Source organism: Ixodes scapularis, unplaced genomic scaffold (assembly GCF_016920785.2).
Source record: "Ixodes scapularis isolate PalLabHiFi unplaced genomic scaffold, ASM1692078v2 PGA_scaffold3__209_contigs__length_174095766, whole genome shotgun sequence".
Lineage (NCBI taxonomy): Eukaryota > Metazoa > Arthropoda > Arachnida > Ixodida > Ixodidae > Ixodes > Ixodes scapularis.
In genome coordinates, this window is record NW_024609868.1 from 83267989 (window position 1) to 83290963 (window position 22975).

The 22975-nt window shown below is 45.9% G+C and overlaps 1 protein-coding gene across 1 annotated transcript in view; it reads right to left on the reverse strand.

Annotated features, from left to right (window-relative positions):
• Positions 1–22975, reverse strand: part of LOC8027049 (protein Skeletor, isoforms B/C) — a 59221-nt gene that overhangs the window by 30022 nt on the left and 6224 nt on the right. Inside the window, exons 3-8 of the mRNA XM_040499653.2 lie at positions 20626–20734; positions 11734–11899; positions 10316–10388; positions 9599–9773; positions 5435–5540; positions 655–791 (exon numbers count right to left, since the gene is read on the reverse strand). Coding sequence (XP_040355587.2) covers positions 655–791; positions 5435–5540; positions 9599–9773; positions 10316–10388; positions 11734–11899; positions 20626–20734 — 766 coding nt within the window. The remainder of the gene's footprint in view (positions 1–654; positions 792–5434; positions 5541–9598; positions 9774–10315; positions 10389–11733; positions 11900–20625; positions 20735–22975) is intronic.

Genomic DNA, 22975 nt, shown 5'->3' on the forward strand with positions numbered 1-22975 from the left:
GCAACAAATTTGAGATATCTAAAAGAAGCTTCAGTTATTTTCTCTCTAATTGTCTGAGATATCCTTGGAAGATCTGTTTATAATCTTGTTTTATCGGACTCCTCTACAATAGAGTCTGCATAATAAGACAACAAGGGACGCAAAGATAAAGGACGTCGTAATTTGTTCTTAGTTGGGAATGATGTAATTAACAGCTTTTGGTTCCCCTACACCAAGAAAGAACTGCACTGGGTTTGAAAAATTCGCCAGATAGATTACGTTACACTTGACGGAAATCCAAGAGCCCTCAATGCCAAATACTAAAGACAGACACACATACAGAACAGGCGAGGTATATGTTATTTTATTAGATTAATTTTTGAGTATACTGTTCGATTTTCATTACATTTAGCCAAGAAATTGCTTTTTCTTTCGTTTGTGCGCATGTCTCTTATCTTATGAAGACAATCTGAAAAGCAACAAAAAAAATACGGCGTGCATTGAAGCGTACTCGGTATCGTAAGTCCATAATGCGAGCGGTAGCATAATGCCACATTAAAGTCAGTAACAGAGAAAGCTGACACGCGCGTTAGATCAAACGGAATTTGTGGTGCGATGTTTCCAGTTTGGAAACGTGATCGATTCATTCATCGGGATAGAACCTCTCCGTCTTACCGGAAACGTGTCGGAGATGTTGTAGTCAACGGCGTTGGCGTAGTGGCCGTCGATTAAGCAAACGACGGCATCGGCACCCACCATCTGCGACGAGGTGGAAGAGCCGCTGATGCCCAGAGCGATGTATTCCTTTTCATCTGCAAACATGGTTAATAGTTTTAATATACATATATATATATATACTCTTTAATTGAACTTCCTCGGCCTTTTAGTTTGAGCACGTTGTCTGCTCTTTTTCGGGTCAATTCAATGTCAGGAAAAGCGTTATCAAGTTTAATATAGTAATCTGACATTCTATTCTCAAGACAAAAGGACCATGGCCCCATTCGGAGCTCCAGAAAAGCGTCGCACGTGTTATTTAATTTCTCTTTTAAACTACACATGAACGTAACTACACAGGCGGATGCGTAAAGGAACGTGTATGTTACGTGTGAATGTGGATGTTGGGGTGGTGGAGTCTGGTTTCCGCCGAAACCATCGACCGAAACCACTGGTTTCCGTCGACACCAGTGACCGGGATGGTCTAATCAAATTGTGTGTCCCTCGTCAAAGTTGGCGATGACATCGTGGACGGCAGAGCAGATTGCCTGTGCTTCCAGGTGTTCTTCTGGGGGAGCTTGGGTGTAAGTTTGAGTGAGCGAGGTGTTGGTCTGGGGGCAGTGGAAACGCAGTGCAGCCGAGTTGGTTGATGCGATCATAGCTGGAGTCCGCGTAGCATAGATCAGATGGTGGTTGGCTTAAAAAGCGTTGATTTTTTTAGTTATGAGTTTGGCTCTGGGTGCTCGCTGCGTACGGGGGTTTTGTCGGGATTCATGTGCTTTGGTATGGGGACGATGGTGATTTGGGGGTTGGTGTTTCAGGGAGGAGTGGTATTCTCGACGAGAGGCATGTGCGAGGTGTTGTAACCTAGAGTCAAGAGGATGTAGCGACCTTTAAGGGACGTGATCAGGCGCTGTTGTTGACCCAGCCGGTGTAGGTCGACTCGTCATTCGAGCGTGTTGAAAGGGTACATACGTTGAAATTGCTCGAGGGGCGAGTACTACGAGACGCCAAGGGCAAGACGAGAGGGTTTGTGAAGTTGTGCTTGGAGGTATTTGAGTTGGGTTTTTGTGATCCGGGTGTAGGGGGTATGGTACACGAGAGTAGATAAGAGCTTCGATGGTGCGTCTCGTGTCGTCCTCTTTAAGGCCTCTGGGGCGGTGGCCGATGCGACCGAGGGTGTGTGTGGTTTGATTGATTTGTTTGGAGAGGGTGGTTACGGTAATGCCGCTGGCACCGTTGTTTTGAACCTAGAAGTTTAATGTGTTGCTCTTGGGGTACAGTCTTGCCGTCGAAGTGTATAGTGATGAGGTCTCTGTCTGGATTGTTCGGATTTAGATAGGGAACAAGCCATACTTATTCTGACGACATGGCATCTGACAGTGTCGCAGGCGCGCTGCAGTGTTTCTCCCTGTTGACTTGGGGTACCGGTGTTGATCCATAGAGCAGCGCCATCTATCTACCGGTCCACTAACTACTGAAATTAAAAGGTCTGTATACTATAGCTTTTGGGCACACTGTGTAACTCCAGATCGTCGCAGCCATAACTGGCAATCGTTTCGTGCTTTTGATTTTTTGTTGCGTATTTAAAGGAGGCAGATCGCTCCATTAAACACGCACACAAGGGAAAAGGGGAAAGGGGTGGGGGCAATTTTCGTTGCATGTTTATTTGCATACGAACATCCAATGTTTACCATATAAAATAGACGGCAGAAAGCTGCAATTAGTCTCAAAAGCTCCCCTCTAAAGTTATATGTAGGGTTCTGTGTTTTCGGAGTTTATTTTTCTGCAAAATTGGAAGGTATTTTTTGAAGTTTGTTTTTCGTCTCAAATTCGGGTATTTTCGGAGCTTTTGTTCATCGTTCGTAAAAATACCGAGTTTCTTCTTTTTTTTAATGTTTGGTGCAATTTGCCTAGGAATGAAACAGCAGTCAGCAATGCTGTTGGTACAAAAATTTTCATAGACAAAACAATACGAGCATAGCCTCCCATGATATTAATTAATCTTAGGAAGCAAACACAGTTAATTAGGATGAGTTCAAGGCACCTGAGGGATTTGCCTTGGTTAGGCGATTACCCAAGCGAGTCGGCGCTGATAGGGCAAGGCACATCCTCTTACACGGAGTGGTTCATTTCAATTCAAACGTATTTTAAAAGAAATTGTGAAAGGTAGACCAATGCGATTTGTACAGGTGAGTTATACCACCAGGGGGACATAATAGAGGAGGCTTATTCCTCATGATAAGTCGGATAATTAACTAAAACGTGTGAAGTGTCCTTTTAATTAGTGAAAATAAACATATGGTTTTAATTAAAACCTTTCTGAGCCCGTCATCGAAAACCGCTACACCAGTCAGTTTTAAAGAGATTTGAAGCAGGTGGTAAGCATATGTGAGCGCTAGATATTAGCCGCGCGACAGGTTGCAACGTTGGCGGTGCAAATATGCGGATGATCGTCTTTTCATCCACTATTTTCGGACTGCTAGCGTTGCGCCTGTTGCACAAGTGGAAACTTTAGAGCACCGCCACGCTTACAAGGTACGTTTTAAGACGGCGTCTGGGATTGTCCGTTTTATTTTAGCTTTTTTTTTTACCCCAAGCTTGGCTTTTCTATTATTATTATTATTATGCATCTAGTTCACCAGCTTGCTTACTTTTTTTTTTCTTTTCACTTTCAGGTTTTTAATTCCGTGCTCTTTTGTTGTTGTTTTTATTTGACAATTAAAAAGAAAGAAAAAAAAAGGTAGAAAAAAACACTCCCCGTCGGGGAATCGAACCCCGGTCTCCAGCGTGACAGGCGGGGATACTGACCACTATACTAACGAGGAAGACGAACGTGTTCGAAAACCCGATAACATTAAGGACATAGCAGACTTATTTTCGATGTTTTGTAGATTTTAATTGCTGTACTCGACTTATTTTTCACGGGCTCATTATGTCGCGATTTAGATCAACGCCGAAGTTTTGGAATAATTCGCGGGTTCTAATTTTCCCCACGCGGTGGGATCTCAATATAGGTTCCAATGTGTTTACATTTTACCGGAATGGTTCGCGGGACCTATTTTTCGCGAATTGTAGCGATTCGCGAAAATTAAGTCGTTTACAGTAATGTGTACTTTTTTTTAAAAACAATACATTAATATCATAAATATGACAACCGCCATTTGTAATGTGTATGAGCCAGTGCGCTTTCTAAAGCAATAGACTCTGAAGTCTTTTGAGCATTCGACTGGCACAAACTAAAGCCCCTTGATGTGTTTGTGTTCGTTTTACAAATAGCGTCAATCGCGCCAATATACGCGATCCATGCCTCGTAGGGCCCTTGGAAGCGAATGGTGGCGACGCACTGAAATGAACGGCTCTTGGAAGCAAATGGCCGCGGAGCTTTCGCTCACGACACATGTCTTGCGCGTTCGCAGAACTATGGTTGGTCGTACTTGTATCAAACGCCAAGCGCGAATTGTGTCATGGGACTTTAGTAGAAACGGACAAATGCGTAGCAGGGCGTAGTTTCTAGCAAAGTTTTGTAGGTGTATGCTAACTTTATACATTACTTGAAGAACGATGTAATAATATCATACGCACGCCAACCATAGTTGTCATGTGTAATTGCCGAGGCTCTTCCGAAAGTCATAGATTCGCTATTCTTTACAGCATTCATAAGACAAACACTAAAGGTAAAGATTAGCATGGGCGTTCCAACCGGGAGGGCAAGGGGGGCGCTTGTCCCCGCCCCCCCCCCCCCCCCCCCAGTTCTCAAAATGTGCGTGTGTGTGTGGGGGAGGGGGCAATTAAGGCATCTCTTTTGCCCCCTGAAACGGCCGCCACTGGGCAGGGCAAACACTGGCCGGCGGCGCCCTAGGGATACCAAGGGCACCGTCCCTTGGCACCGGGGGGAGGGGGGGGGGGGGCTTTGGTTTGCTCCCCCCCCCCCCCCCACACACACACTCAAAAACAAGCTGGTACGCCACTGAAGATTAGTATGCGAAGCGCAAGCTTGTCTCCATCTTGCGCTGGAGTTACGGCGGTGTCAGAAAGACGCCGAACTCTCATTGGTTCTGAATGAAGAACAGTGGGTAGACCTCAAGGCAGCTCGCTTTGAGGTCTACCTACTATCCTTCAGTTAGAGCCGATCAGAGCTAAGCGGTCTTTCTGATGCCACCGTAACTCCTGCTCAAGAAGCAGACGACTTCCTCTTCACATTAGTAGAAAGCTTCTGGCGAAGTATTGTAGGTTTATGCTAATTTCATACTTTTCTAAAATATGATGCTATAATATCATACGTATGAGAACCATCACTTGCCATGTGTAGAAGCCGATGCACTTTCTAAGTCAATGGCTGTAGTCCCAATTCTTCATAAAAATTTTACGTGTAATGAAAGAATATACATTAAATTGCATTTAATCATACAATATACGAATTTTCGCTATTGATTTTTGCTAAATATTATTAAACCAGGGTGAACTCCATACATTAAGAGCTTGCTCACTCAATCAAGATGACCCTTTCGCCAACGAACGTGCGGTCGTTAAGGTGAGGGCAATTTTCTGTATTTTATTGTCTCTTATTATGAAATCATCTCGAGCAATTATTTTGATGAAACACTACTAATCCGACAGCTATGCGGATGTTGCAATATATATATATATATATATATATATATATATATATATATATATATATATATATTAGCATGATAGCGACAACGTGATGCGCCCGAACCTTTTCTGAACAACTCACCAATCTGACCGATCAACTCGAAGGAGATGCTCCTGCCTTGAATTTCCCAGCGGATTTGAAGATTTGCATGGAGCTGTTCGCAGTTGGGGAGCCTTGACTCGTGCTCCTGCAAGATGTACCGTAAAATGACTAAGTTATTTCTTTATATTTTTTGAACCCGGAAAGCACCCAATTAACGCACATGCGTCTTTGTTGACTCGTTTGTTCGTGAATTCATGTAATTAAGTAACGCTTGGGGGTTTTACCTGCCAAACCAACGAAGGGCATCTGGTATGTATACGCACCAACGGAAAACTGAAGATGCATACATAGACCAAATGGAAACCCTTTGAAGCTCCAGAGAAAGCTCAGTTGCACGGCGCCTTCTCTGCGATGAGCCTCCGCCAAATTGTGAGCACCTCGACCGGGATTACAACCCGCCAACAAAGAAGATATTGCCATCTGGTGAACAAATGCTATGTAATACAGGGCTGTAAAAAAAAAAAAAAAAAAAAAAAACAATTCTTCGCTTCACTTAACCAGGTTACAAGAACGTATTTTCCAACCACATCTGAGGCAACCTCACGCGTAAATCATTTCAAGAGCTATATATATGTTGCGTTGTGGGAAAAAGTCGGCCAAGCGGAACACGATTCTATAGGCCGTAAAATTCTGTATGGCGCTTACTCACTTGCCGATACTATGGAATAAAGACTCAAAGTGACAGTGAATGGAAACTCCTTCCTTTTAAATTAATTGCTTGGTTTAGTTGATTATATTTATTGCCTAAATTTTACAAGGAGCGATCAAACATAATACTTCTCGTGACATATTTTCATTCTGACGTTTGCTTAAATTTCCCAAATATACAGATCCACAGAATTCAGGCACCATATCGATTTCAATCAGGAATAAAGCGTCATTTTTACCGATAAAACCCCCCGTCGAATTTCAATCCATCACTGGAATTTACGGATTTGGATCGCCAAACCTCGTGCTCAGCATTCCGGCACAGGTCGCTATCGTGTGTCTATAAATATAGCCTGTGATTCCTCTTTTTCTGATTTCACGTATGGGCAGTGTGTTGTTACGGCCCTTATATCCCAAAGTAGGGGAAAAAAAGCACATTACTGACGCTGACAATTCGGGACCGTCTTACTCAAACCTAAAAGGACAACTATCTTATTTGAGACCTACCAATGAAAGCAATAGGGGAAGGCTCGGGGTATACGTGTAAACTTTCTTGGAAGATTCATATTGAATACATAATTAACAGTGCTAACCGTGCGTTTGATGCTTAAAAAGAAATTTCTTTCTCTCTCCGTCTTCATTAAAACTAACCATGTACAAAACCTTACTCAGTCCAAATTTAGAATATGCTGCTCCCCCTCTGTGGGACCCCGCTCACTCGTCAATAGTCGCTCTTACTGAATTCATACAAAACCGCTCAGATCGTTTCATATTAGCAAACTATCATCGCACTTCAGCGTTTCGATTTCTATCATAGAAAATGCTTTATGTCTGCCGTTACTAATTCACCACCGAAAAATCTCTCATTTGTGGTTTTCATAAAATATTTCATCAAAATGTTACCCTTTGTCATAAACTAATTACTCTACCATTCTACATACAGGGTGAATCAGAAAGTATTTGTCCCTAATTTGTATTAGTCGAAATAAGGTGCATACAGGTAATTACAAATATATGTACAATTCTGCGTACCTTACACTATTTTTTCAGATAGTCCCCACACCGGTGCAGACATTTTTTTAATCGCAGCACTAAATTTCAGATGCCCCCGTAGTAGAATTCGTCCGGTTCCCCCAACGCTCATTGTCATGCAAGTCTTCACGGCCTTTTGCGAACTCACAAGTCACAAAACCACCCCATCGCACTTCTCAAAGCGAGACACCTTTTCCTATACGTGGGCTGCATTTCCCTGCGAATTTCGAAGGGCGTTCGTCCCTTGCTCCATAGAAAACGAATCACACTTCGTTGCTCGTACGCCGTGGACGTGCGAAGCACAACCGCTATCTTCAACAACTGACAGCAGCTCCGTGCCGCAGAGCTACCGGCAGATAAAGCCGGACCGTTCCAAGGAAGGTCCGCCGCTGGGAATGGATATGATGACTTCTCATTTACAGCCGTAATTTGCCTAAAAAAGAAATAGGGGCAAAGACTTTTTGATTTGCCCTCGTATCTGCTCGCATTGATTATAGCCATAAGGTTGGTATTCTAAAGTTTAAAATTTCAATATTTCAATATTCTGTTATGCCTCAAATATCTAGGACCATCGGAGGGGGATCGGTGGCCGAGTCGTCTGGTGCACACCAGAATTGGAGCACGAGAACAGGGGTGGGGATTGAACCCAGGGAGCCTGGGTTCAAACCCCACCCCTGCCTGCTTCGATTTGTATGAGCGTCGTACCGGCGTGAGGTCGTGTATCGCGTGGTGCGCTGTAAATACCCCAGGCTAGCAGCTGTACTGCACTGGCTAAATTGCTCATATACAGCTGGGAGACTAGTCGTCGTTGTCCAGGGCTGTATAAATAAACACACAGCCTTCTTTCTTTCTTTCTTTTTTTTAGGTGTTTTGCATTTTTTGGTGGCTTCTCTTCGAGCGCTTGCTGGAATCGGCCGTTTGGAAAGGAAGATATACGGGATGTGCGGAGGTAAACAAAAACAAATAATGGCGGCACTTTCAGGGAAAGTACGTTAATTCCGGTTGGCTATTGTTTTTGCTTGTTTTTGAGGACACGCAGTGAGTAGCGAGTACTTAAAAAGAATCACCGTCGAGTACTGACTGTGGTATCTCCTAAAAGTTACGTATACGGGATCGAAACGCCTCCCGGTCCTTCGGTGAAAAGAAAGAGCACTTGTTTCTGAAAGAAATGACAATCTGCCGAAGGTATCGTGGGTGCAACTTCAGGACTATTTGCGAGAACGCAGGCACGCAGCCGGAGGAGGGAGTGGGGGAGGTTCGCCCCCTTCCCCCCCCCCCCCCAATCCTCCATCAATGCTTCTATCTTGCTGGGACCTCCTCTCCCCCCTCCTGCTCATACAGCATTTTGTCGTGGGCGCCTCCCCCCCCCCCCCCCCCCCCTCCCCCCTCCCCAAATCAAAATCCTGGCTACGTGCCTGTGCCAACGACTTAACACCTAAACGCGTTCAACTACTTCGTGAACTGGAAGGCATCGGCGGCGGGCGCCCTTCCGAAAGCGAAAAGATACGCGCCGAGGTTCCCGGCAGGGGTCGCCCAGCCGGGTTGGTTTTAGCAGACAATCTTCCGAAAGTGTTTTATTGTGCTTCCTTTTGCGCGACGCGAGTCTCTGTAATGCACAATTGTCTAGTGTTTTGGCTTGCTTCCTTTAGTATTCAAGGTTTCTTTGCCAGAGCACCGCGCACATTGCATTTGTACGTGCCGTAATGGCCCATCGTTGAACAAAGATGGTCCGGTCGAGGCGCCGCATTTTCGCGTTGCGCCATCTGTCGGCAGCAAATAGATGCAGGCTAGCACTGTCTGCCAATGCCGTCGTCCTGCGATTCCCTAGGCTCGGTGGCGTCGGTGGCGTCCTTCCGTCTCGAGATAATCGAAATAACTTCCCTCGTGACATTTTGTTCGTACCGGTAGGCATCGGCAACTTCCAAACACGACGCTGAGGCATTTCTAGAGCGTAGCTCTGACGGAATTGCTCACTGGTGAACCAAGAGTCGTCGCGCTTCCACCCAAACACAAGGCAAACATAGAAAAACCGGAAGTATTTCTGTATCCTTGGTCATGGCGACCGGAAGTGGCCCCCGTTCAAAAAAAACAAACGTGTGATTGTCATTAGCATCCTTTAATCCAGACGCAACCGACGCTACGAGCTGATGGGACCAATCAGACAGCGTCAAGAGCGCACCATCATGGTGTTCGTCGTGTTTCTGTACGTGTTCTATCATCGCTTCGACCAATCATAAACAAAAAAGGTCCAGTGACTTGCGTTCCTTAAGGTGCTTGATTGGTCCCATTAGCTCGTGACGTCGGCTGCGTCCGGAATTGAGCTGAAACAAAGTATAGAACTCTGCCGACGACCCGGGCGCGCATGCGCAATAGTGGTGCCTTCGTTGCGGAGAGAATATCAGAGGGGAAGAAGGTCCTACCAAAGCTCCTTAATGATTGGCAGATGGAGGTGGGAGTCCTTACCACAGAGCCCAGCTGCGAGGGCGGGATGTCCTGGCCGTGCGGGATGATGACGGAGCCGTAGTTCTCCTCCTTGGCCGCGTTCCAGACGCTCAGCCAGTCGATGTCGAACACCGTCATCTTGCCCGGGAGCGTCAGGTCGATGGTCTTCTCTTCGTACCTCTGCAGGGGCTCCAGACTGCGCAAAGAGGAAGGACTTGGTGACGAGGCATCGGACTTGTATCGCTTGTATCACAAACAAAACTCCGAAAAGGCGGTTCCAGAGATTGCAAGAATGGGTAGTTGGGACAACGGCAGCGCCTTGTCCTGTATGTATTTCTCTCCTCTGTGCCCTTGTGTTTCGCGCTGTTTTTCATTCTGAAGCTTTCAGAGACCATGACTGCACCCTCTCGGCACCCCTAATTTGAGTGTTCTGAACGCCACGAAAAAAAGGTATAGAAAAGGTGTTGCGCCGCGATACAAGGTGAGAAACTGTAATATACGCCTACGTTTGTAAGACCATAGCGGTACTTCGTAACTTATATAAGCCCATTTCCGATCAATCAGTTGTACCTTAACACAATTAGATTTCAAGTTAACGAAGGTAACGGTACCTTAATTACTATTTGTGGGACGTTTATCTTCTCGAGATTTAGTCTTGCCCTGAGAACCAAGTCTTCACACGTTCGCCATGTCGTTGTCTTATGGGGAAAAAACACACACACAAAAGTTTGAACTCACTATCCCTTTTCGTTTGGAATCTTCTGTCCAGCGCTGTTTGGCTGTGGCCCGAGTCCGACCCAGAAGTACGTATCTGGAGATCGAGGAAAAGATTACAAAAAATACACACTATAATCTCAAAGCATTTGACGCCCTTATTGGCATAAATGCTTGTCCCGACACAAAAGAGAGCGAACGGCGGAGGTCACGTGGGCACAAACATGCGTGTCTGCCATGTGCGGACAACGAAGCCTCCGGCACGTCACAGTTTCTGGGGAGCAGAGAAAGGAAGTGGAGGGGGGGTGTTCTTAGTGTCTTAGTTTGTCGCGAAGCCTCCCCCCCTCCCCTCTAACTTGGAGGGACCACGTGACAGCCGCCACATTGGCTATCCCTGTTACGTGCTGTCATCACGAGATTCTCGTTCCGTTATGGAAACCGAAACAAAGGGATCAATAATAAATTATTTACATCGACTATACCTGTTTTCACTTTAAGAACCCTAGTAAAAAAAAAAGTCCGGCTCCTGACGAATCATTACTAATTTCCCCCTTTATGTTGATAATTACGATATATGTAGGTGAATTTTAGATTAGATATATGTAACCTTATCAAGACGTGCGCGTTCAAAACGCCAAAAGCATCGCTTTTTCCTCCGACAACCAAAGCTCGTAAGAACTACTTTGCGCCGTGTATGAACAATGCACAAAACTTGATTTTTTCTTGAGGTGAAAATGGGTATAGGTGCATTCTTTGTTGTGTTCTATGATTATTCATATAATATAACTATTCATAACAAAAAAGGAAGTCAATCAAGTTGTTTCTTATCCCTACTGCGTTTACAGTATTAATATGGAGTTTACAAAGATTTTTTTTTTCGCCTCTACTAAGATCTTCGCCACAAAGACGCGGCTGCGCCGCTAGCCATGATTGCAGTTATAGAATATCCTAGCGGGTTTTTGGAGAGCGTTGAGGGACGGCGCAAACGATCTACAAAAAACCCCTATTAAGAAGTCTTAGTCGATTGATCGTTCCGCTACCTCCGATATAACGATACCCGGTGAAGATGCGATGCCTACGCAAAGGCGTAGGCATCGCATCGGAGTTATGGGAGCGCTCTACCAGACTCCCTATTAAGAAGTTTCAGTAGAGCCTTCCGGTAACTCCGGTAACAATACCTGATTCTCCGCCGGCGACTTTGCGCATGCTTCGTATCATTATCGGAGTTATCGGAACTTCCTACTAAAACATCATATCGTTCGCAGAGTTCCAGACCTCGTATAGCGAGCTGCAAAGGGCGTTGCGGAACGACGGCATCGACTCGCGAAAACTTTTTTAATAATCGAGACGTTCTGAACATCTTTTCCTGCGCACGCTGAAAATGCCCAGACTGGACTCGAAGTGCGACATGTCGCCACGGGTCTGAGAAGACCCCGACCGACCCGTGTTCTCCCCGTTGAAGTAAAATTCCGGGATCTGGATGGTCTTGGAATCTACGATGACGACGGTGCCGGACCGAACACCCGCTCCTCGTCGAGACAGCTCCGAGATCCGCCGGGGAGACGGGGGCTCGAAACCCTCGGGGAAGTAGATGTCTCCATAGTTCGACTGAGAAAGGAAGAGAAGTGCACAAACCCACTGTTATGACTCGACTCCATTAGTACACAGGAAATAAAAAAGCAAAAAAAAATATATCGAGGTACACCTAAGCATTCCTTATGAGTTGTGAATGCGAAAGCACTCAAGCCGCTCGTCCGCTCCCTTTTTTGTCTGCTGCGTACTTTTCGTCGTCGGCCAGCACGTGTGCTCCCCTGGGCACGGTGACCTTGGAAGCTCCGTGTAAGGGCACGCTGATGGACACGCAGCGCATGGAGTGGGTGGTCGTGGAAACTGACGAGCGCAGCGGCCAATGGGAGCCCCGTCGACGCGCGCCAGCCAATGGAACCGAAGGAAACTAGGTGCCGTTTTCGCACTTCAAACTGATGACGTCAGTTCGCTCCATGAGACAGTTAATGCTTTCGCATCAAAATGTCTACACCCTTGCAAGGATGCAAATTAACTGGACTCGGGGTTCCCCAAAAGACACGATGTTCACTGCAGACACGACGACGAAATTTTCTGCGGTCACCTATCGAGTCTATTCGCAGCACGTTTGCTTCAAACTATGGTACCAGCGTCTCCGACTGGTGCGTTTACCGCCCCGCGTCCCAAAAAGTGGTCTCTCGATTTCCGCCTGATGACGTCATAGAAGTGTCATGCTGTCGCCAGTCTCGATCCTGGCGGCGTCCCAACAATTGTGGTGGATGTGGCAGACGCCTGTTCTGCTGCAGGTAGCTCTCCAGTGAAGCAGTCCACGGAAGCTTCGGCAGACAGAAGTTGGGACGCCGTGACGACGTGAACATTGCAGTCAAACAATAGCTTGATTGCAATGTTCAGCACCAATGTACTACATCTCAACGCTGCATTGTCAACATGATTAATCGAACTTATTGAAACTATCATTATTAAATTTTAGTTAATTGCCTAATAATCTACATTTGCTTTGCTCAGGGTGTTGAATTAAGTCGATGAGGGCTATTCCAAGAGAAAACTGAAATAATGTATTAAGTACGAGTAATATTTCCTCTGCCTCTCCGTGTTTGTGCGACAGATGATGGCACTCACCGGCAAAGTCGGATTCCATAATAAGACTGCCATATATAGAGATAGTGTGAACTTAGCGTACGTAGAGAAGAGTCTATGGAAATCCGGTGTCGCTGCGTTGTTGCTGTTGTGTGGAGGGTGTTCTGCTTGTGTGTGTTCAGAAACGGAACAAAGTAGAGGACCAGATTTGCTGTGATCCCATATTTTCATGAAATTTCTCACAACTTGAAGGCATGTGCGAAAACGTTTGGAGCTCGGATTTTAGACGAAGTAGAGTGACGCCAGTTCAAACAGGCGCGAAAAACTGCAAAAAGAACCATCGGGAAAAATCGGTAAATTGCAAGAATGGTGTTGTGTATGACAGTGGTTCTCCACTATCGATGTTTCACGAACCCCTTGTGGATCGGCGAAATTATTGGAGGACCCCGTTCGTGGTGAGAAGAGGGGAAAGGTGTAGGTTAAATATAATAATGATTTAATAAACGGATATAACTAAGGGCTAGTGTGAAATAGACCCCTCTTATTGACATATAAACAAGAAACCTCGCCCGAAAACTGAAACATTCCTTCTGGACCGGAAAAAAAGACAACTTTTATTGCCGGGCTTGACTGATGAGGCAGAGCTTCGCGGACCCCCATATGAGATCCACTGGTGTATGAGATAGCACTGGAACGTGCGTTTAAGTATGTAGGCCAAACATCACGATGAATCAACGACAGATTAAGCGAACACAAAAGAAACGTGAAGAACAGTGCACCGAATACAGAAGTCGCAAAACGTGTCCACGAATGTAACAACTGCACTGCAATATGATGGGAAACAGAAATCGTTCACAACGAGAGGAATGATGCAAACAGATTAGTAAGTGGAGACGGTGCGGCTGTCTAGGCAACTGTGTAGGTTAGGCACCGTTACAGTCCGGTAAAAATTCCAAAAGCATTTTTTTTTTATTACGGGATGTGTGTTTTGAACACTTTTTTCCCCGTTTTCCAGGTTCAGTGTGTGTCCCCCCTTCATTGCTGGCTTGGGATCAATAATTCTTCAATTAAAAAAAAACATCGGTTTTTTTTTAACTTTAGTTAGCATAGAGTAGGTACTGATCCTTTTGTTAAATCTTGGGGGAGACTGTAGAGGTATCTTTGCGAGTCGGCCTGAAGGCCGTCCATAGTACCACTTTGCGTATTGGAGGGTTTGGTGTTTGGACTGTTTAGAGATTGCCCCTTTGTGTTGGTGGTGGCTGATTGTGGACTATGTAAAAAGGCGGACTAAATAAACCTGGTAGCTGAGTTTGAGACATCGTCCTGTCCTTTTCTGTTCCTTCGACTTATGTGCTCATGTGTGTCTACCATGTGGCGTTTAAAGGTTGGGAGAAATTTAAAGAATATATATATATATTGACGGGTTTCTACTTTTTTCCGTTTTGAGCGCTATTTGGCGAAGCAATAATATTACGAGGGAGAAAGTTTCCTCCACTGGGAGAAAAAAGGTAGCAATTTTCCTCTCTTCTTAGGGGAGGGACCTTTTCTCCGAGAGCAAAAATGGGTGGCAACTTTCCTCCCTTTTAAAGCGAGCAAATTTCCTCTCCGTTTTGTCCCAGGAACTTTTCTCCCTTGATGGAGGAACATATGGAACACGCGGTTTCTCCTTTAAAAAAAAATACTGCTCCGTTTTCTTTTTTTTTTTTTTTCTTTTTTTTTCAAGTGTGAAGTTAAGTTTAGGAGCGTCCGTTTGTTTGCTGCGTGCTTGTGAGCTTCCGCAGGGCCTCAGGCCGCGGGAAGGCGTCGTCGTATCGTATTGTATTGTATAAATGCGGCGATTCTTTTTGAATCGGCCGTCTACTAAATAGACACGCCAAAAAAATAAAAAATAAAATAAAAGGTTAGAAAGCGGAGTGTATCCACTAGTTTCAACAATGTACTGCCCACCAGGCCTCGAGTCTCCGCTTCGAGCACTGCACATACACGTTCTCCTCAGTAAACCCTAGGGCTTGCTTGATGCAAGCGCTGACGTCTGCTGCCGGTGCGAGTGCCGGACACTCAAGAACCAAGTGGTGCATAGTTTCTTCCACTTCCCCACAAGCACTGCATAGGGTGTCGGTCACGTTGCTGTCGTACTTTCGTCGATAGAGGCGGGTACGCAAGGCGCCCCCTCGGGCCTCAGCGAGGAGCCTGCTGCCCAGCGTATTACCACACCAGAGGATTGGAGCAATGGTGGTCTTAAAAGACGCGTAAAGGTGCATGCTTGAGTGTTCTTGCATGTATGCTCTCCACCGGTTCGCCTCGACGGTCTTAATTTTCTCTCTCACCTTGGCAACCCACTCTTTCTTTGTCGGAGGCTCGTCGGACATTGAGAAAGCCCTGTATTTCGTGCCCAGTCGGATGGTACGGCGTCTTCATGTTGTGTGCCCGCCTCTTAGGTGAATGTATACGAAAATTCGCCGAGCCCAGCGATCTCCATTCCTGTGTCGCAATCGGGCGTAGTATTCCAACTTGCCGCTGGCCTCCCGTGTCTCAAAGGAGGACCAGCCAAGGTCTCCTTGGACCAGTTCGTTTGCGACTCTTCCATGGCATCCTAATGCCTGACGTCCGATTTTTCTTCTTCTTTTTTTTTTTTGGCGCTGCTCAAGGTATTTTCGGATTTCGCTGGGGGCACATGTAACGGCATTGGCGAAAGTCAAGCCTGGTACAGCGACAGCTTTCCAAAGTTTGCGGGTTATTACATACCGATCGCAGCACCAAAGGCTCTTTCGACGTAGCACATTTCGCTTCCTCATGGCTCACGCCTTGAGAATTTCATGGTTTTCCGCTAGGTAGTCTTCTGCACTGGTCAGGGTCATTCCAAGGTATCTGTATCGGCTACTAACAGGAAGCGCAGTGTTCTGGATGGTGAGGGATTCAAGGCCCTCGCCCTGCCCGGAGAAAAGCACCACAGACGACTTGTTGGTATCGAATTGCAGTCGAAGCCGAGCCGCTTCCGCTTCGCAGGCGATCAGCAGTTTCTTCATATTTGAGACGTTGTCGGTTATGAGTACTAGATCATCTGCGAAAGCGAGTCCGGGGAGCCGCCATTCAACCATGTCTCCGTGTTGCATGTGTCGCAGAGTAAAGCCAATACCTGTGTGTTCCAGCCCCTTCTCCATGCCGGATGTATAGAGCATGTACAGAACAAGGGACAACAGACAACCCTGACGTAGTCCCCTATGCACCGGAACGTCACCAGAAAAGGCTCCGACTTGAACGTTGCCATAACTTGATCTCCATCATATAGCCGCTTTATTAGCTCCACCCAAGGTTCTGGCATGTTGAGCTGCTGGAGCCGCTTGATCAGCAACGAATGGGGAACACTGTCGTAATCTTTAGCAACGTCCAAAAAGCAACAGATAAGGTTCCGTTTTTTCCAACCGAGCGATCTCAATGCATTGGGTCAGGGTGAACAAGTTGTCATCCAGTCGACGATCTCTGCGGAAACCATTTTGTAGCTCGGTGAGAACACCAACACTCTCGGCCCAATATGAGATGCGCCAATTAAGGATGGTTGCAAACACCCTGTAGGATACAGCTGTGACAGTGAGTGGGCGGTAGTCACGCAGATGTTGTTTGTTGCCGCCTTTCTTAGGAATGAATGTGACTCGGGCACGCTTCCAGTCCCTTGGGATGGGTTCATCGCCGCAAACTATGCGGCTAAACAGGTGTGCCATTTGGGCGCGGAAATCGGGTCTCAAAGTCTTCAGCACCTTAGCCGAGATTCCGCCTAAGCCCTGAGAAGTGCTGCCATTCAACCGCGCGAGTGCACGATCTACATGCACTCGCCCCACTAGTATTACAAATCCATCATTCCATGCTGACGATGGAACGTCCTCTATGGTTCGGCTTTAAGTTTTCCAGTTTTCTGAGGAAATTTCTACATCCGCAACTTCGAACAGAGTGTAGAGCTGTGTCGCAAGGAGTTGTCCGATATACTGAACTGGATACCCACTGTCGTAATCTAGCAGTTCTGGAGTATACTGTCTTTGCCAGCCAAAGATCCCAAATATCTCCCGAACTTTTCGACGGTCTTTTTTCCTGCATTTTTGATGTCCGCCATCACCTTGCAGTCATGGGCTTGTATTTTTGCTTCTACAGTGTCTTGCGTTTGTATCTTGCACTTGCTGTATTCCTCCCATAGTTGCAAGGTCACAGGATGTTTTCCAAGAGTCCTCAGTGCTTGCCTATGTCGCCGATTAGCTTCTTGTCATACTTGGATGGACCTCTTAATTTCGACATCCCACCATGGGAGAAGTTTTCGTTTCCCTCGTGCGCTCTTGACGGTGGGGTGATTAGCGATAATGGTCCTGAGCTCTATTGCGAAGTCGTCGTAGCTTAGTGCGTGCATACGTCGAGTGCTCTCGTCAAAAGTATGGATGACAGTGAATATGTCGTCTTCGCGTAGTTGAGTTACAACTTTGCGCAGTGAACGACTTGGAGTTCCTCGAACCGTGTCGAAGTGCAGGAAAATGCTTTTGTGATCGCTGCTGACACTCCACTCACCTTCTTCGTCCACAACCACCTTTTGAAGATTGCTCCCAAGTATTTTTGACGCGAGCGCATGGTCTATGCACGTCCGGCGGTCTCGCACCATCCAAGTGTGCTGTCCCTCACAATATTCTCTTAAGTTCAAGATCTCCAGTTGGACGTCCTCCGCCAACTGTCTCATCATGGTCCCGTTATAATCTTCCCGTCCATCCAATTCGACCAGGTGGCCATTAAAATCTCCCATTATCAGCACAGAGAGACCTGTGGGCAGGTTGTGTATATCTCGACGAACACACTCGAGGATATTGTTATTCTCTTCTTGACGGTTGTTTCCCACGGAAACATAAATGATGCAGACGGCTGTCAGCACGTTACCTATCTTTCCGTGTACCCATAGGTGCTCCCTGCAGTTCTCGGATGTCCGAATCCACGCTGGTCGGTGACTTGATCAAAGCAGTCCTACGCCTCCCCCTTGCTCCTTCAACTCGATTGCACCCAGTCCAGCACCAGGCTAGATCTATAGATGGTTCTTCCATGCCCCTCAAGTGGGTTTTCGCTACACCGGATATAGAAACGTACTTTGTAAGGAGAGCCGTGTACAATTCAAGCCACTTTCGTTGACGGCGCGCACCATTCATATTCAAAAAACCTACCACAACACTTCCTTGTTTTCGTGTGAAGTCGGGACGGTGCCTCCTAACAGGGAAGCTTTGGTCGGGGAGGCGAAGCGCGGAGTGCCCGAGGCAAATGACTCTGCGCGGGGGACCGCGCAGATTCGGCATTTTTGTTCAGCATTTGTCAGCATCTACGATTTTGGAACGCAAAGAAGGCAGGACAAAAACAAAACGGGGTACGCCTAGGTTTTGTGCTGTGCTCGCTCAGTTTTCTTTGTGTTCTGAACTCGCAGTGATAAGTGAGAAGGAATCGAGCCACTCCCCAGGATGTACGGAGCGTGCAAAGCCGGCCCCCCGTTCCTACATCGGAACGGCCCCACAATTCCCTGCGTCGCGCGGTGCAATGTGAGATTGACGAGGGGCCTTGCGGGAATATCCGGAAGAGTATATTGTTGAAGGGACCAGAAAACAATTTTAGACAACATTTCACTGACTGGATACGGATCATGAGATCGAAAAAAAAATAGTACGCCAGATTAGAAAGGCTAAATCCTAACTTGTGGCGTGAAATTTTGGCAAATGAAAGCCGACTATATCTCACACTTACAAGTTGGTCGCTCAAGCGTCGCAAACCAACGAGTCCTACGAAGAAATCGGCGTCCATGGAAACCTTAGTAGGTGACGACGACGCTTGACAGACGCAGCTTCCTCGCTCGGCTGGGAAAACTTTCGTTTCCGGTGGAAAGGCACACTTTACGTCACTGTCACGTGATTTCACATGTTGGTGGCCGAGTCCGGTCAAGGCGAGGAGGAAAGCAGACGTCAGTTTTCACATTTCTTTTTTTCTTTCGTTTTTTGTGCAAAAATGTAGTCTATAAAACGAAAACGGATTCCTGCTCCGGGTTCTATGAACATTCAAGATTATTTGGTGTCTTCATTTGAAAAAAAATGGAAAATAATTTCATGGACCGACTGCGTTACGACCGGTTACGACTGCTTAAGACGAGGTAATACACTGGCGCCATCTATAGAGCAGCCCTGGCCTACTTACTGTCTGGGTATATTTCCTCCATTCTTACGAATCATTTTTTTTTTCTTTTTCACCCTGAGCTTGAAATAGTGCTGACAGTGCTAGAAGCTATCATTTTTATGCATGGTTCGTTGATTTTATCTAGCCAAATACCGCTAAAACCTTCAACTTAATTCACTACCGGAAACGTTCAAGCGCTCTTTGGGAGCTGCCGCCACCTAGTTCCAACTCTGCGCAACGCGTGGGGATGGAACGCGAATAGTCGTGACGCAGTCGATCAACGTACCCTTCCCCCCGAAGTATTTTCTCCCCCCTTTCTCGAAGACCGAGTACTCGTTCGTAAAGAACCACTGTATATCAGACAACCGTAAAGGACGCGAGACAGCCATTGCAAACTCAATCGAGTGCGGGGGCCTGATACTTCACCCCCGAAAGAACGAGGGCCATCGGGAAGGGGGAGGGGGCATTTATACATTTTTTTTTTTTTTTCAGGTAAACAAGAAACGAACAAACAGTAGTTTATTTGAGAACCATAGTTTGCGTTTGAGGTAGATATTTTGTAGTTCTAATGCAACGTCAGGCTATTAAAAAAACTAATAATAATAATAATAATATATATATATATATATTTTTTTTTTTAATCTGAGGTAAAGAAGGAATGAAGAAACATAAGTAATGTGCCACATTGCAAAACAGCCGAATGTCCCAGTGACACCCCGGAGATTTTCTACAGAAGAAACCTTGTGCTTTCTGCTTTTTGTAAGCTCCTTTTTGCAATTTGTAGCTTTAACTCGCACATATGAGAACTTTGGGCCCCCGCCTGCTGTTATAAAAAGACTTAAAATACGAACCTACTTGCCGTTTTCAATAAAAACGAGAACAAGCACACCGTCTTCGACCTCTCGCACAATTCACTATGCTCAACAAGCATAGATAAAAGGACTTTCAATGACAGTTTTTGCTTTCCTGGCGATTTTTATAGCAGCAATATAAGAAAATACTTGCAGTTTAAAGGTATTTCCGACCGCCACAAGCCCGAGGTCATAGCTTAATCTTCGACAGTTGCTCCTGCCGAACAAGAGTTTGTGCAGCCCAGATGCCTCCTTGAGCAAAGAGCTCGCACTTGTAGCCTAGTAGTTGTAGCGCCATTCCGGTTGATTTACATCAGAAAGGGCTTAGGAGCAAATATTTAAACAAAATAAAATTCCGTCAAAAAAAAAAAAGAAGCATAGTAGCACAAAACTTACGAACACGTAATAATGAGCAGAGATTCTTTTCGAGCGGAAATGAATTGACGATATAAAACTCTTATTTATGGCGCATGTGGAGCTCGAGGCATGGCAACGGGGGCTCGCACCCGTGTGATCCTAGAGGGCAGCATCCCGGGGAGTCACGGGCCGCGTGTTTGAGACCCCTGCTCTATACCCTCGAATCAGAATTCGGCGGCGTGACGTCGCTGTACTCTCAGTGCAATGGGCAGACGAACTTACTCGCCGTATACGGCAAGATAAAACCACGGGCAAGGCATCACTCACGTGCTCCCTGAGGTTCCAGATGGCCAGCCACCGGACGCTCGTGATCTTCCTCCGGTCTGGCAGGTGCAGGTAGATGTCCTTGTCTGTGTACGGCTGCAGCTTGTTGGTCCTGTACGGCGAGCAACCCGGGAGCAACAAATGAATGAAATCATGGCCGTTTAATTGCACGGAATATAAAAAATCTTGGAGGACGCTTTAGCTTAACCTTTAAGAGTGGAACGCGATAGCGATATCGGGCCCCGTTCGCATCGCCTTCCCATTCGCTTCTGATACTCTCCCTGCCAGTGAGCACGAAGTGCGGTAGACATGGCCTAGTCAGTAGCGTGTCTGGCTCGCAACCGAAACAGTCGTGGGTTGGAATCCCGCCTATAATTCTTTAAGACAAATAAACTATCTTATAAGGTGAAATCATTTGAGACATGCGGCGACCTTTAATTCGCATTACATGTCATGTTTTTAATCACTTTCAAACCACGCGAGACGTCACGTTTTACGTGAGCGTTGTGAGTTGTTTGAAATTCCCGCGCGAGGGCATATGGCTGTGACGTCATGATCCTATCGACCAATCAGGAGTTTCCCGTCACAACACCACCGTTGTCGGCTTTTCTACGACACCAGCTCCTTGGCGCTGTATCGTTACAGGTGGAGTGAGCTCGGTACAGAAAGGTATAAGTGATATAAAAGTTGGCACAGCTGAGGGTAGTGTGGAGAGAAAAATACAAATACAAAAAGAAAATTGAAAAAAAAAAATTGTTGCTATTATTTACATAGCCAGAGTCAACTTACTGGAAGAAATACTCGCAAAACAGACTTCTACAGTACAAGTTACCGGATTGATTACTAAATTAATTTAAAAGTATCGTGTTTGCGTTTGTTTTTCGACTTGAAGTAATCAGGCTGGTAATTTTTTTACCCTCTGTATTAATTAATATGATGGCAATCGTCCCTGGTGTGTCTTGCAGAAGATAAAATTAGAACAGAAAAAGAACTTTGAGATACAAATGGAGCATTTATTTTGAAAAGAAGGAAACACGCCGCAAGTTTTACAAAACTCAGCGAACTAATAAAAGATGTAACGGTGTTCTGGCCTCCGATTACTTTCGGCTTCAAAGAATCGCTCACTTAATATCATTTAAAGGACAACTCCGCTAAGTTCCAAAAATTTTGAGATGATGAGTAATTACGCATTAAAAAGCACTAATAAATGGCATCACGTTATTTTTTTTCGCAAAAATTGATATATATATATATATATTGTTTTAAACATAAACAGAAATAAAAAAAAAAACTTCGGCTACGTCTGGCAACATTGGCCTCGGGCCGTTAAAGACGTGGTACGAGAGGTCACGTGATCCACTACGCAACGATGGGCGGGATTGGGGCGTGCCGGCGTGTTACCGTTGGGGCGGACGTGTGCCTGGCGCAAGACTCGTCTGCACCACACTCTTCACCATGTTTTAGTTTCTACGACATTCGACGACGCATGCACATATGCGGCATCAGTCTGCGTACGTTGTGTGAACGAAATTCTGAGTGTGACGGTGAGACGACGACAGCAGTTGTGACGCGGGAGACGGCTGTATTTACGGCGGGACGGCTGGACGACTCCCAATAAGCGCGCTGCGCATGCGCGTTAAGCCAAACAGGTGGACACCGCTGAGCGCGCGAAGAAAAGTTGCTGACGTCACTAGTTTAGCTTGCCCGGAGTAGTAAAAATATACAAAAAGGGGAAATGTGTGATAAAGTTTCGCTCAATGTTGCCTACGCCAATGCCGTAACCTTGGCTGCGCCGTTGATTTCGGCAAATTGATGCGTTGCGAAGTTTGCCGAACCGCTGAAGAAACATTTACACAGAACTAGGTCGTAACATTTGACGTGTGGTCTTTCCAGGTGATACTGAAGAAGGTTGCATTGTTCTTTTTTTTTTTTTTCAGAAACAAAAATAAAGCGGAGTTGCCCTTTAAACTAGTGCACTTGTAAATGTAGTTTACCTTTCCCTTGTTTTTAAACGTGTACGACACTGGCACGTTGCGAGAATATTTGTTTTTAATTATAATGACCAGTCTATGCTGGACCAAGACTAGATTTCGTAGACGTCATTTGAAACAAAAATTGATCAGAGAAAGCTTCGTGTAACGTTTCTAAAACATCAAAAAGTAAAAAAAAAAAAAAAAAATCAATAACGCGTCGGCGTGTTTTATACGACGCAAACACGCCTCTGTGTTTCAGGCACCCGATGTGCTTAAATGCTGTATTTGTGTATACAAAACGTAGCAAAATGTCATTAGGTCATTCCTTTTCTCAAAAGTCATTAATCTTAACGAATAACGTATACCGCTAAAACTCATAA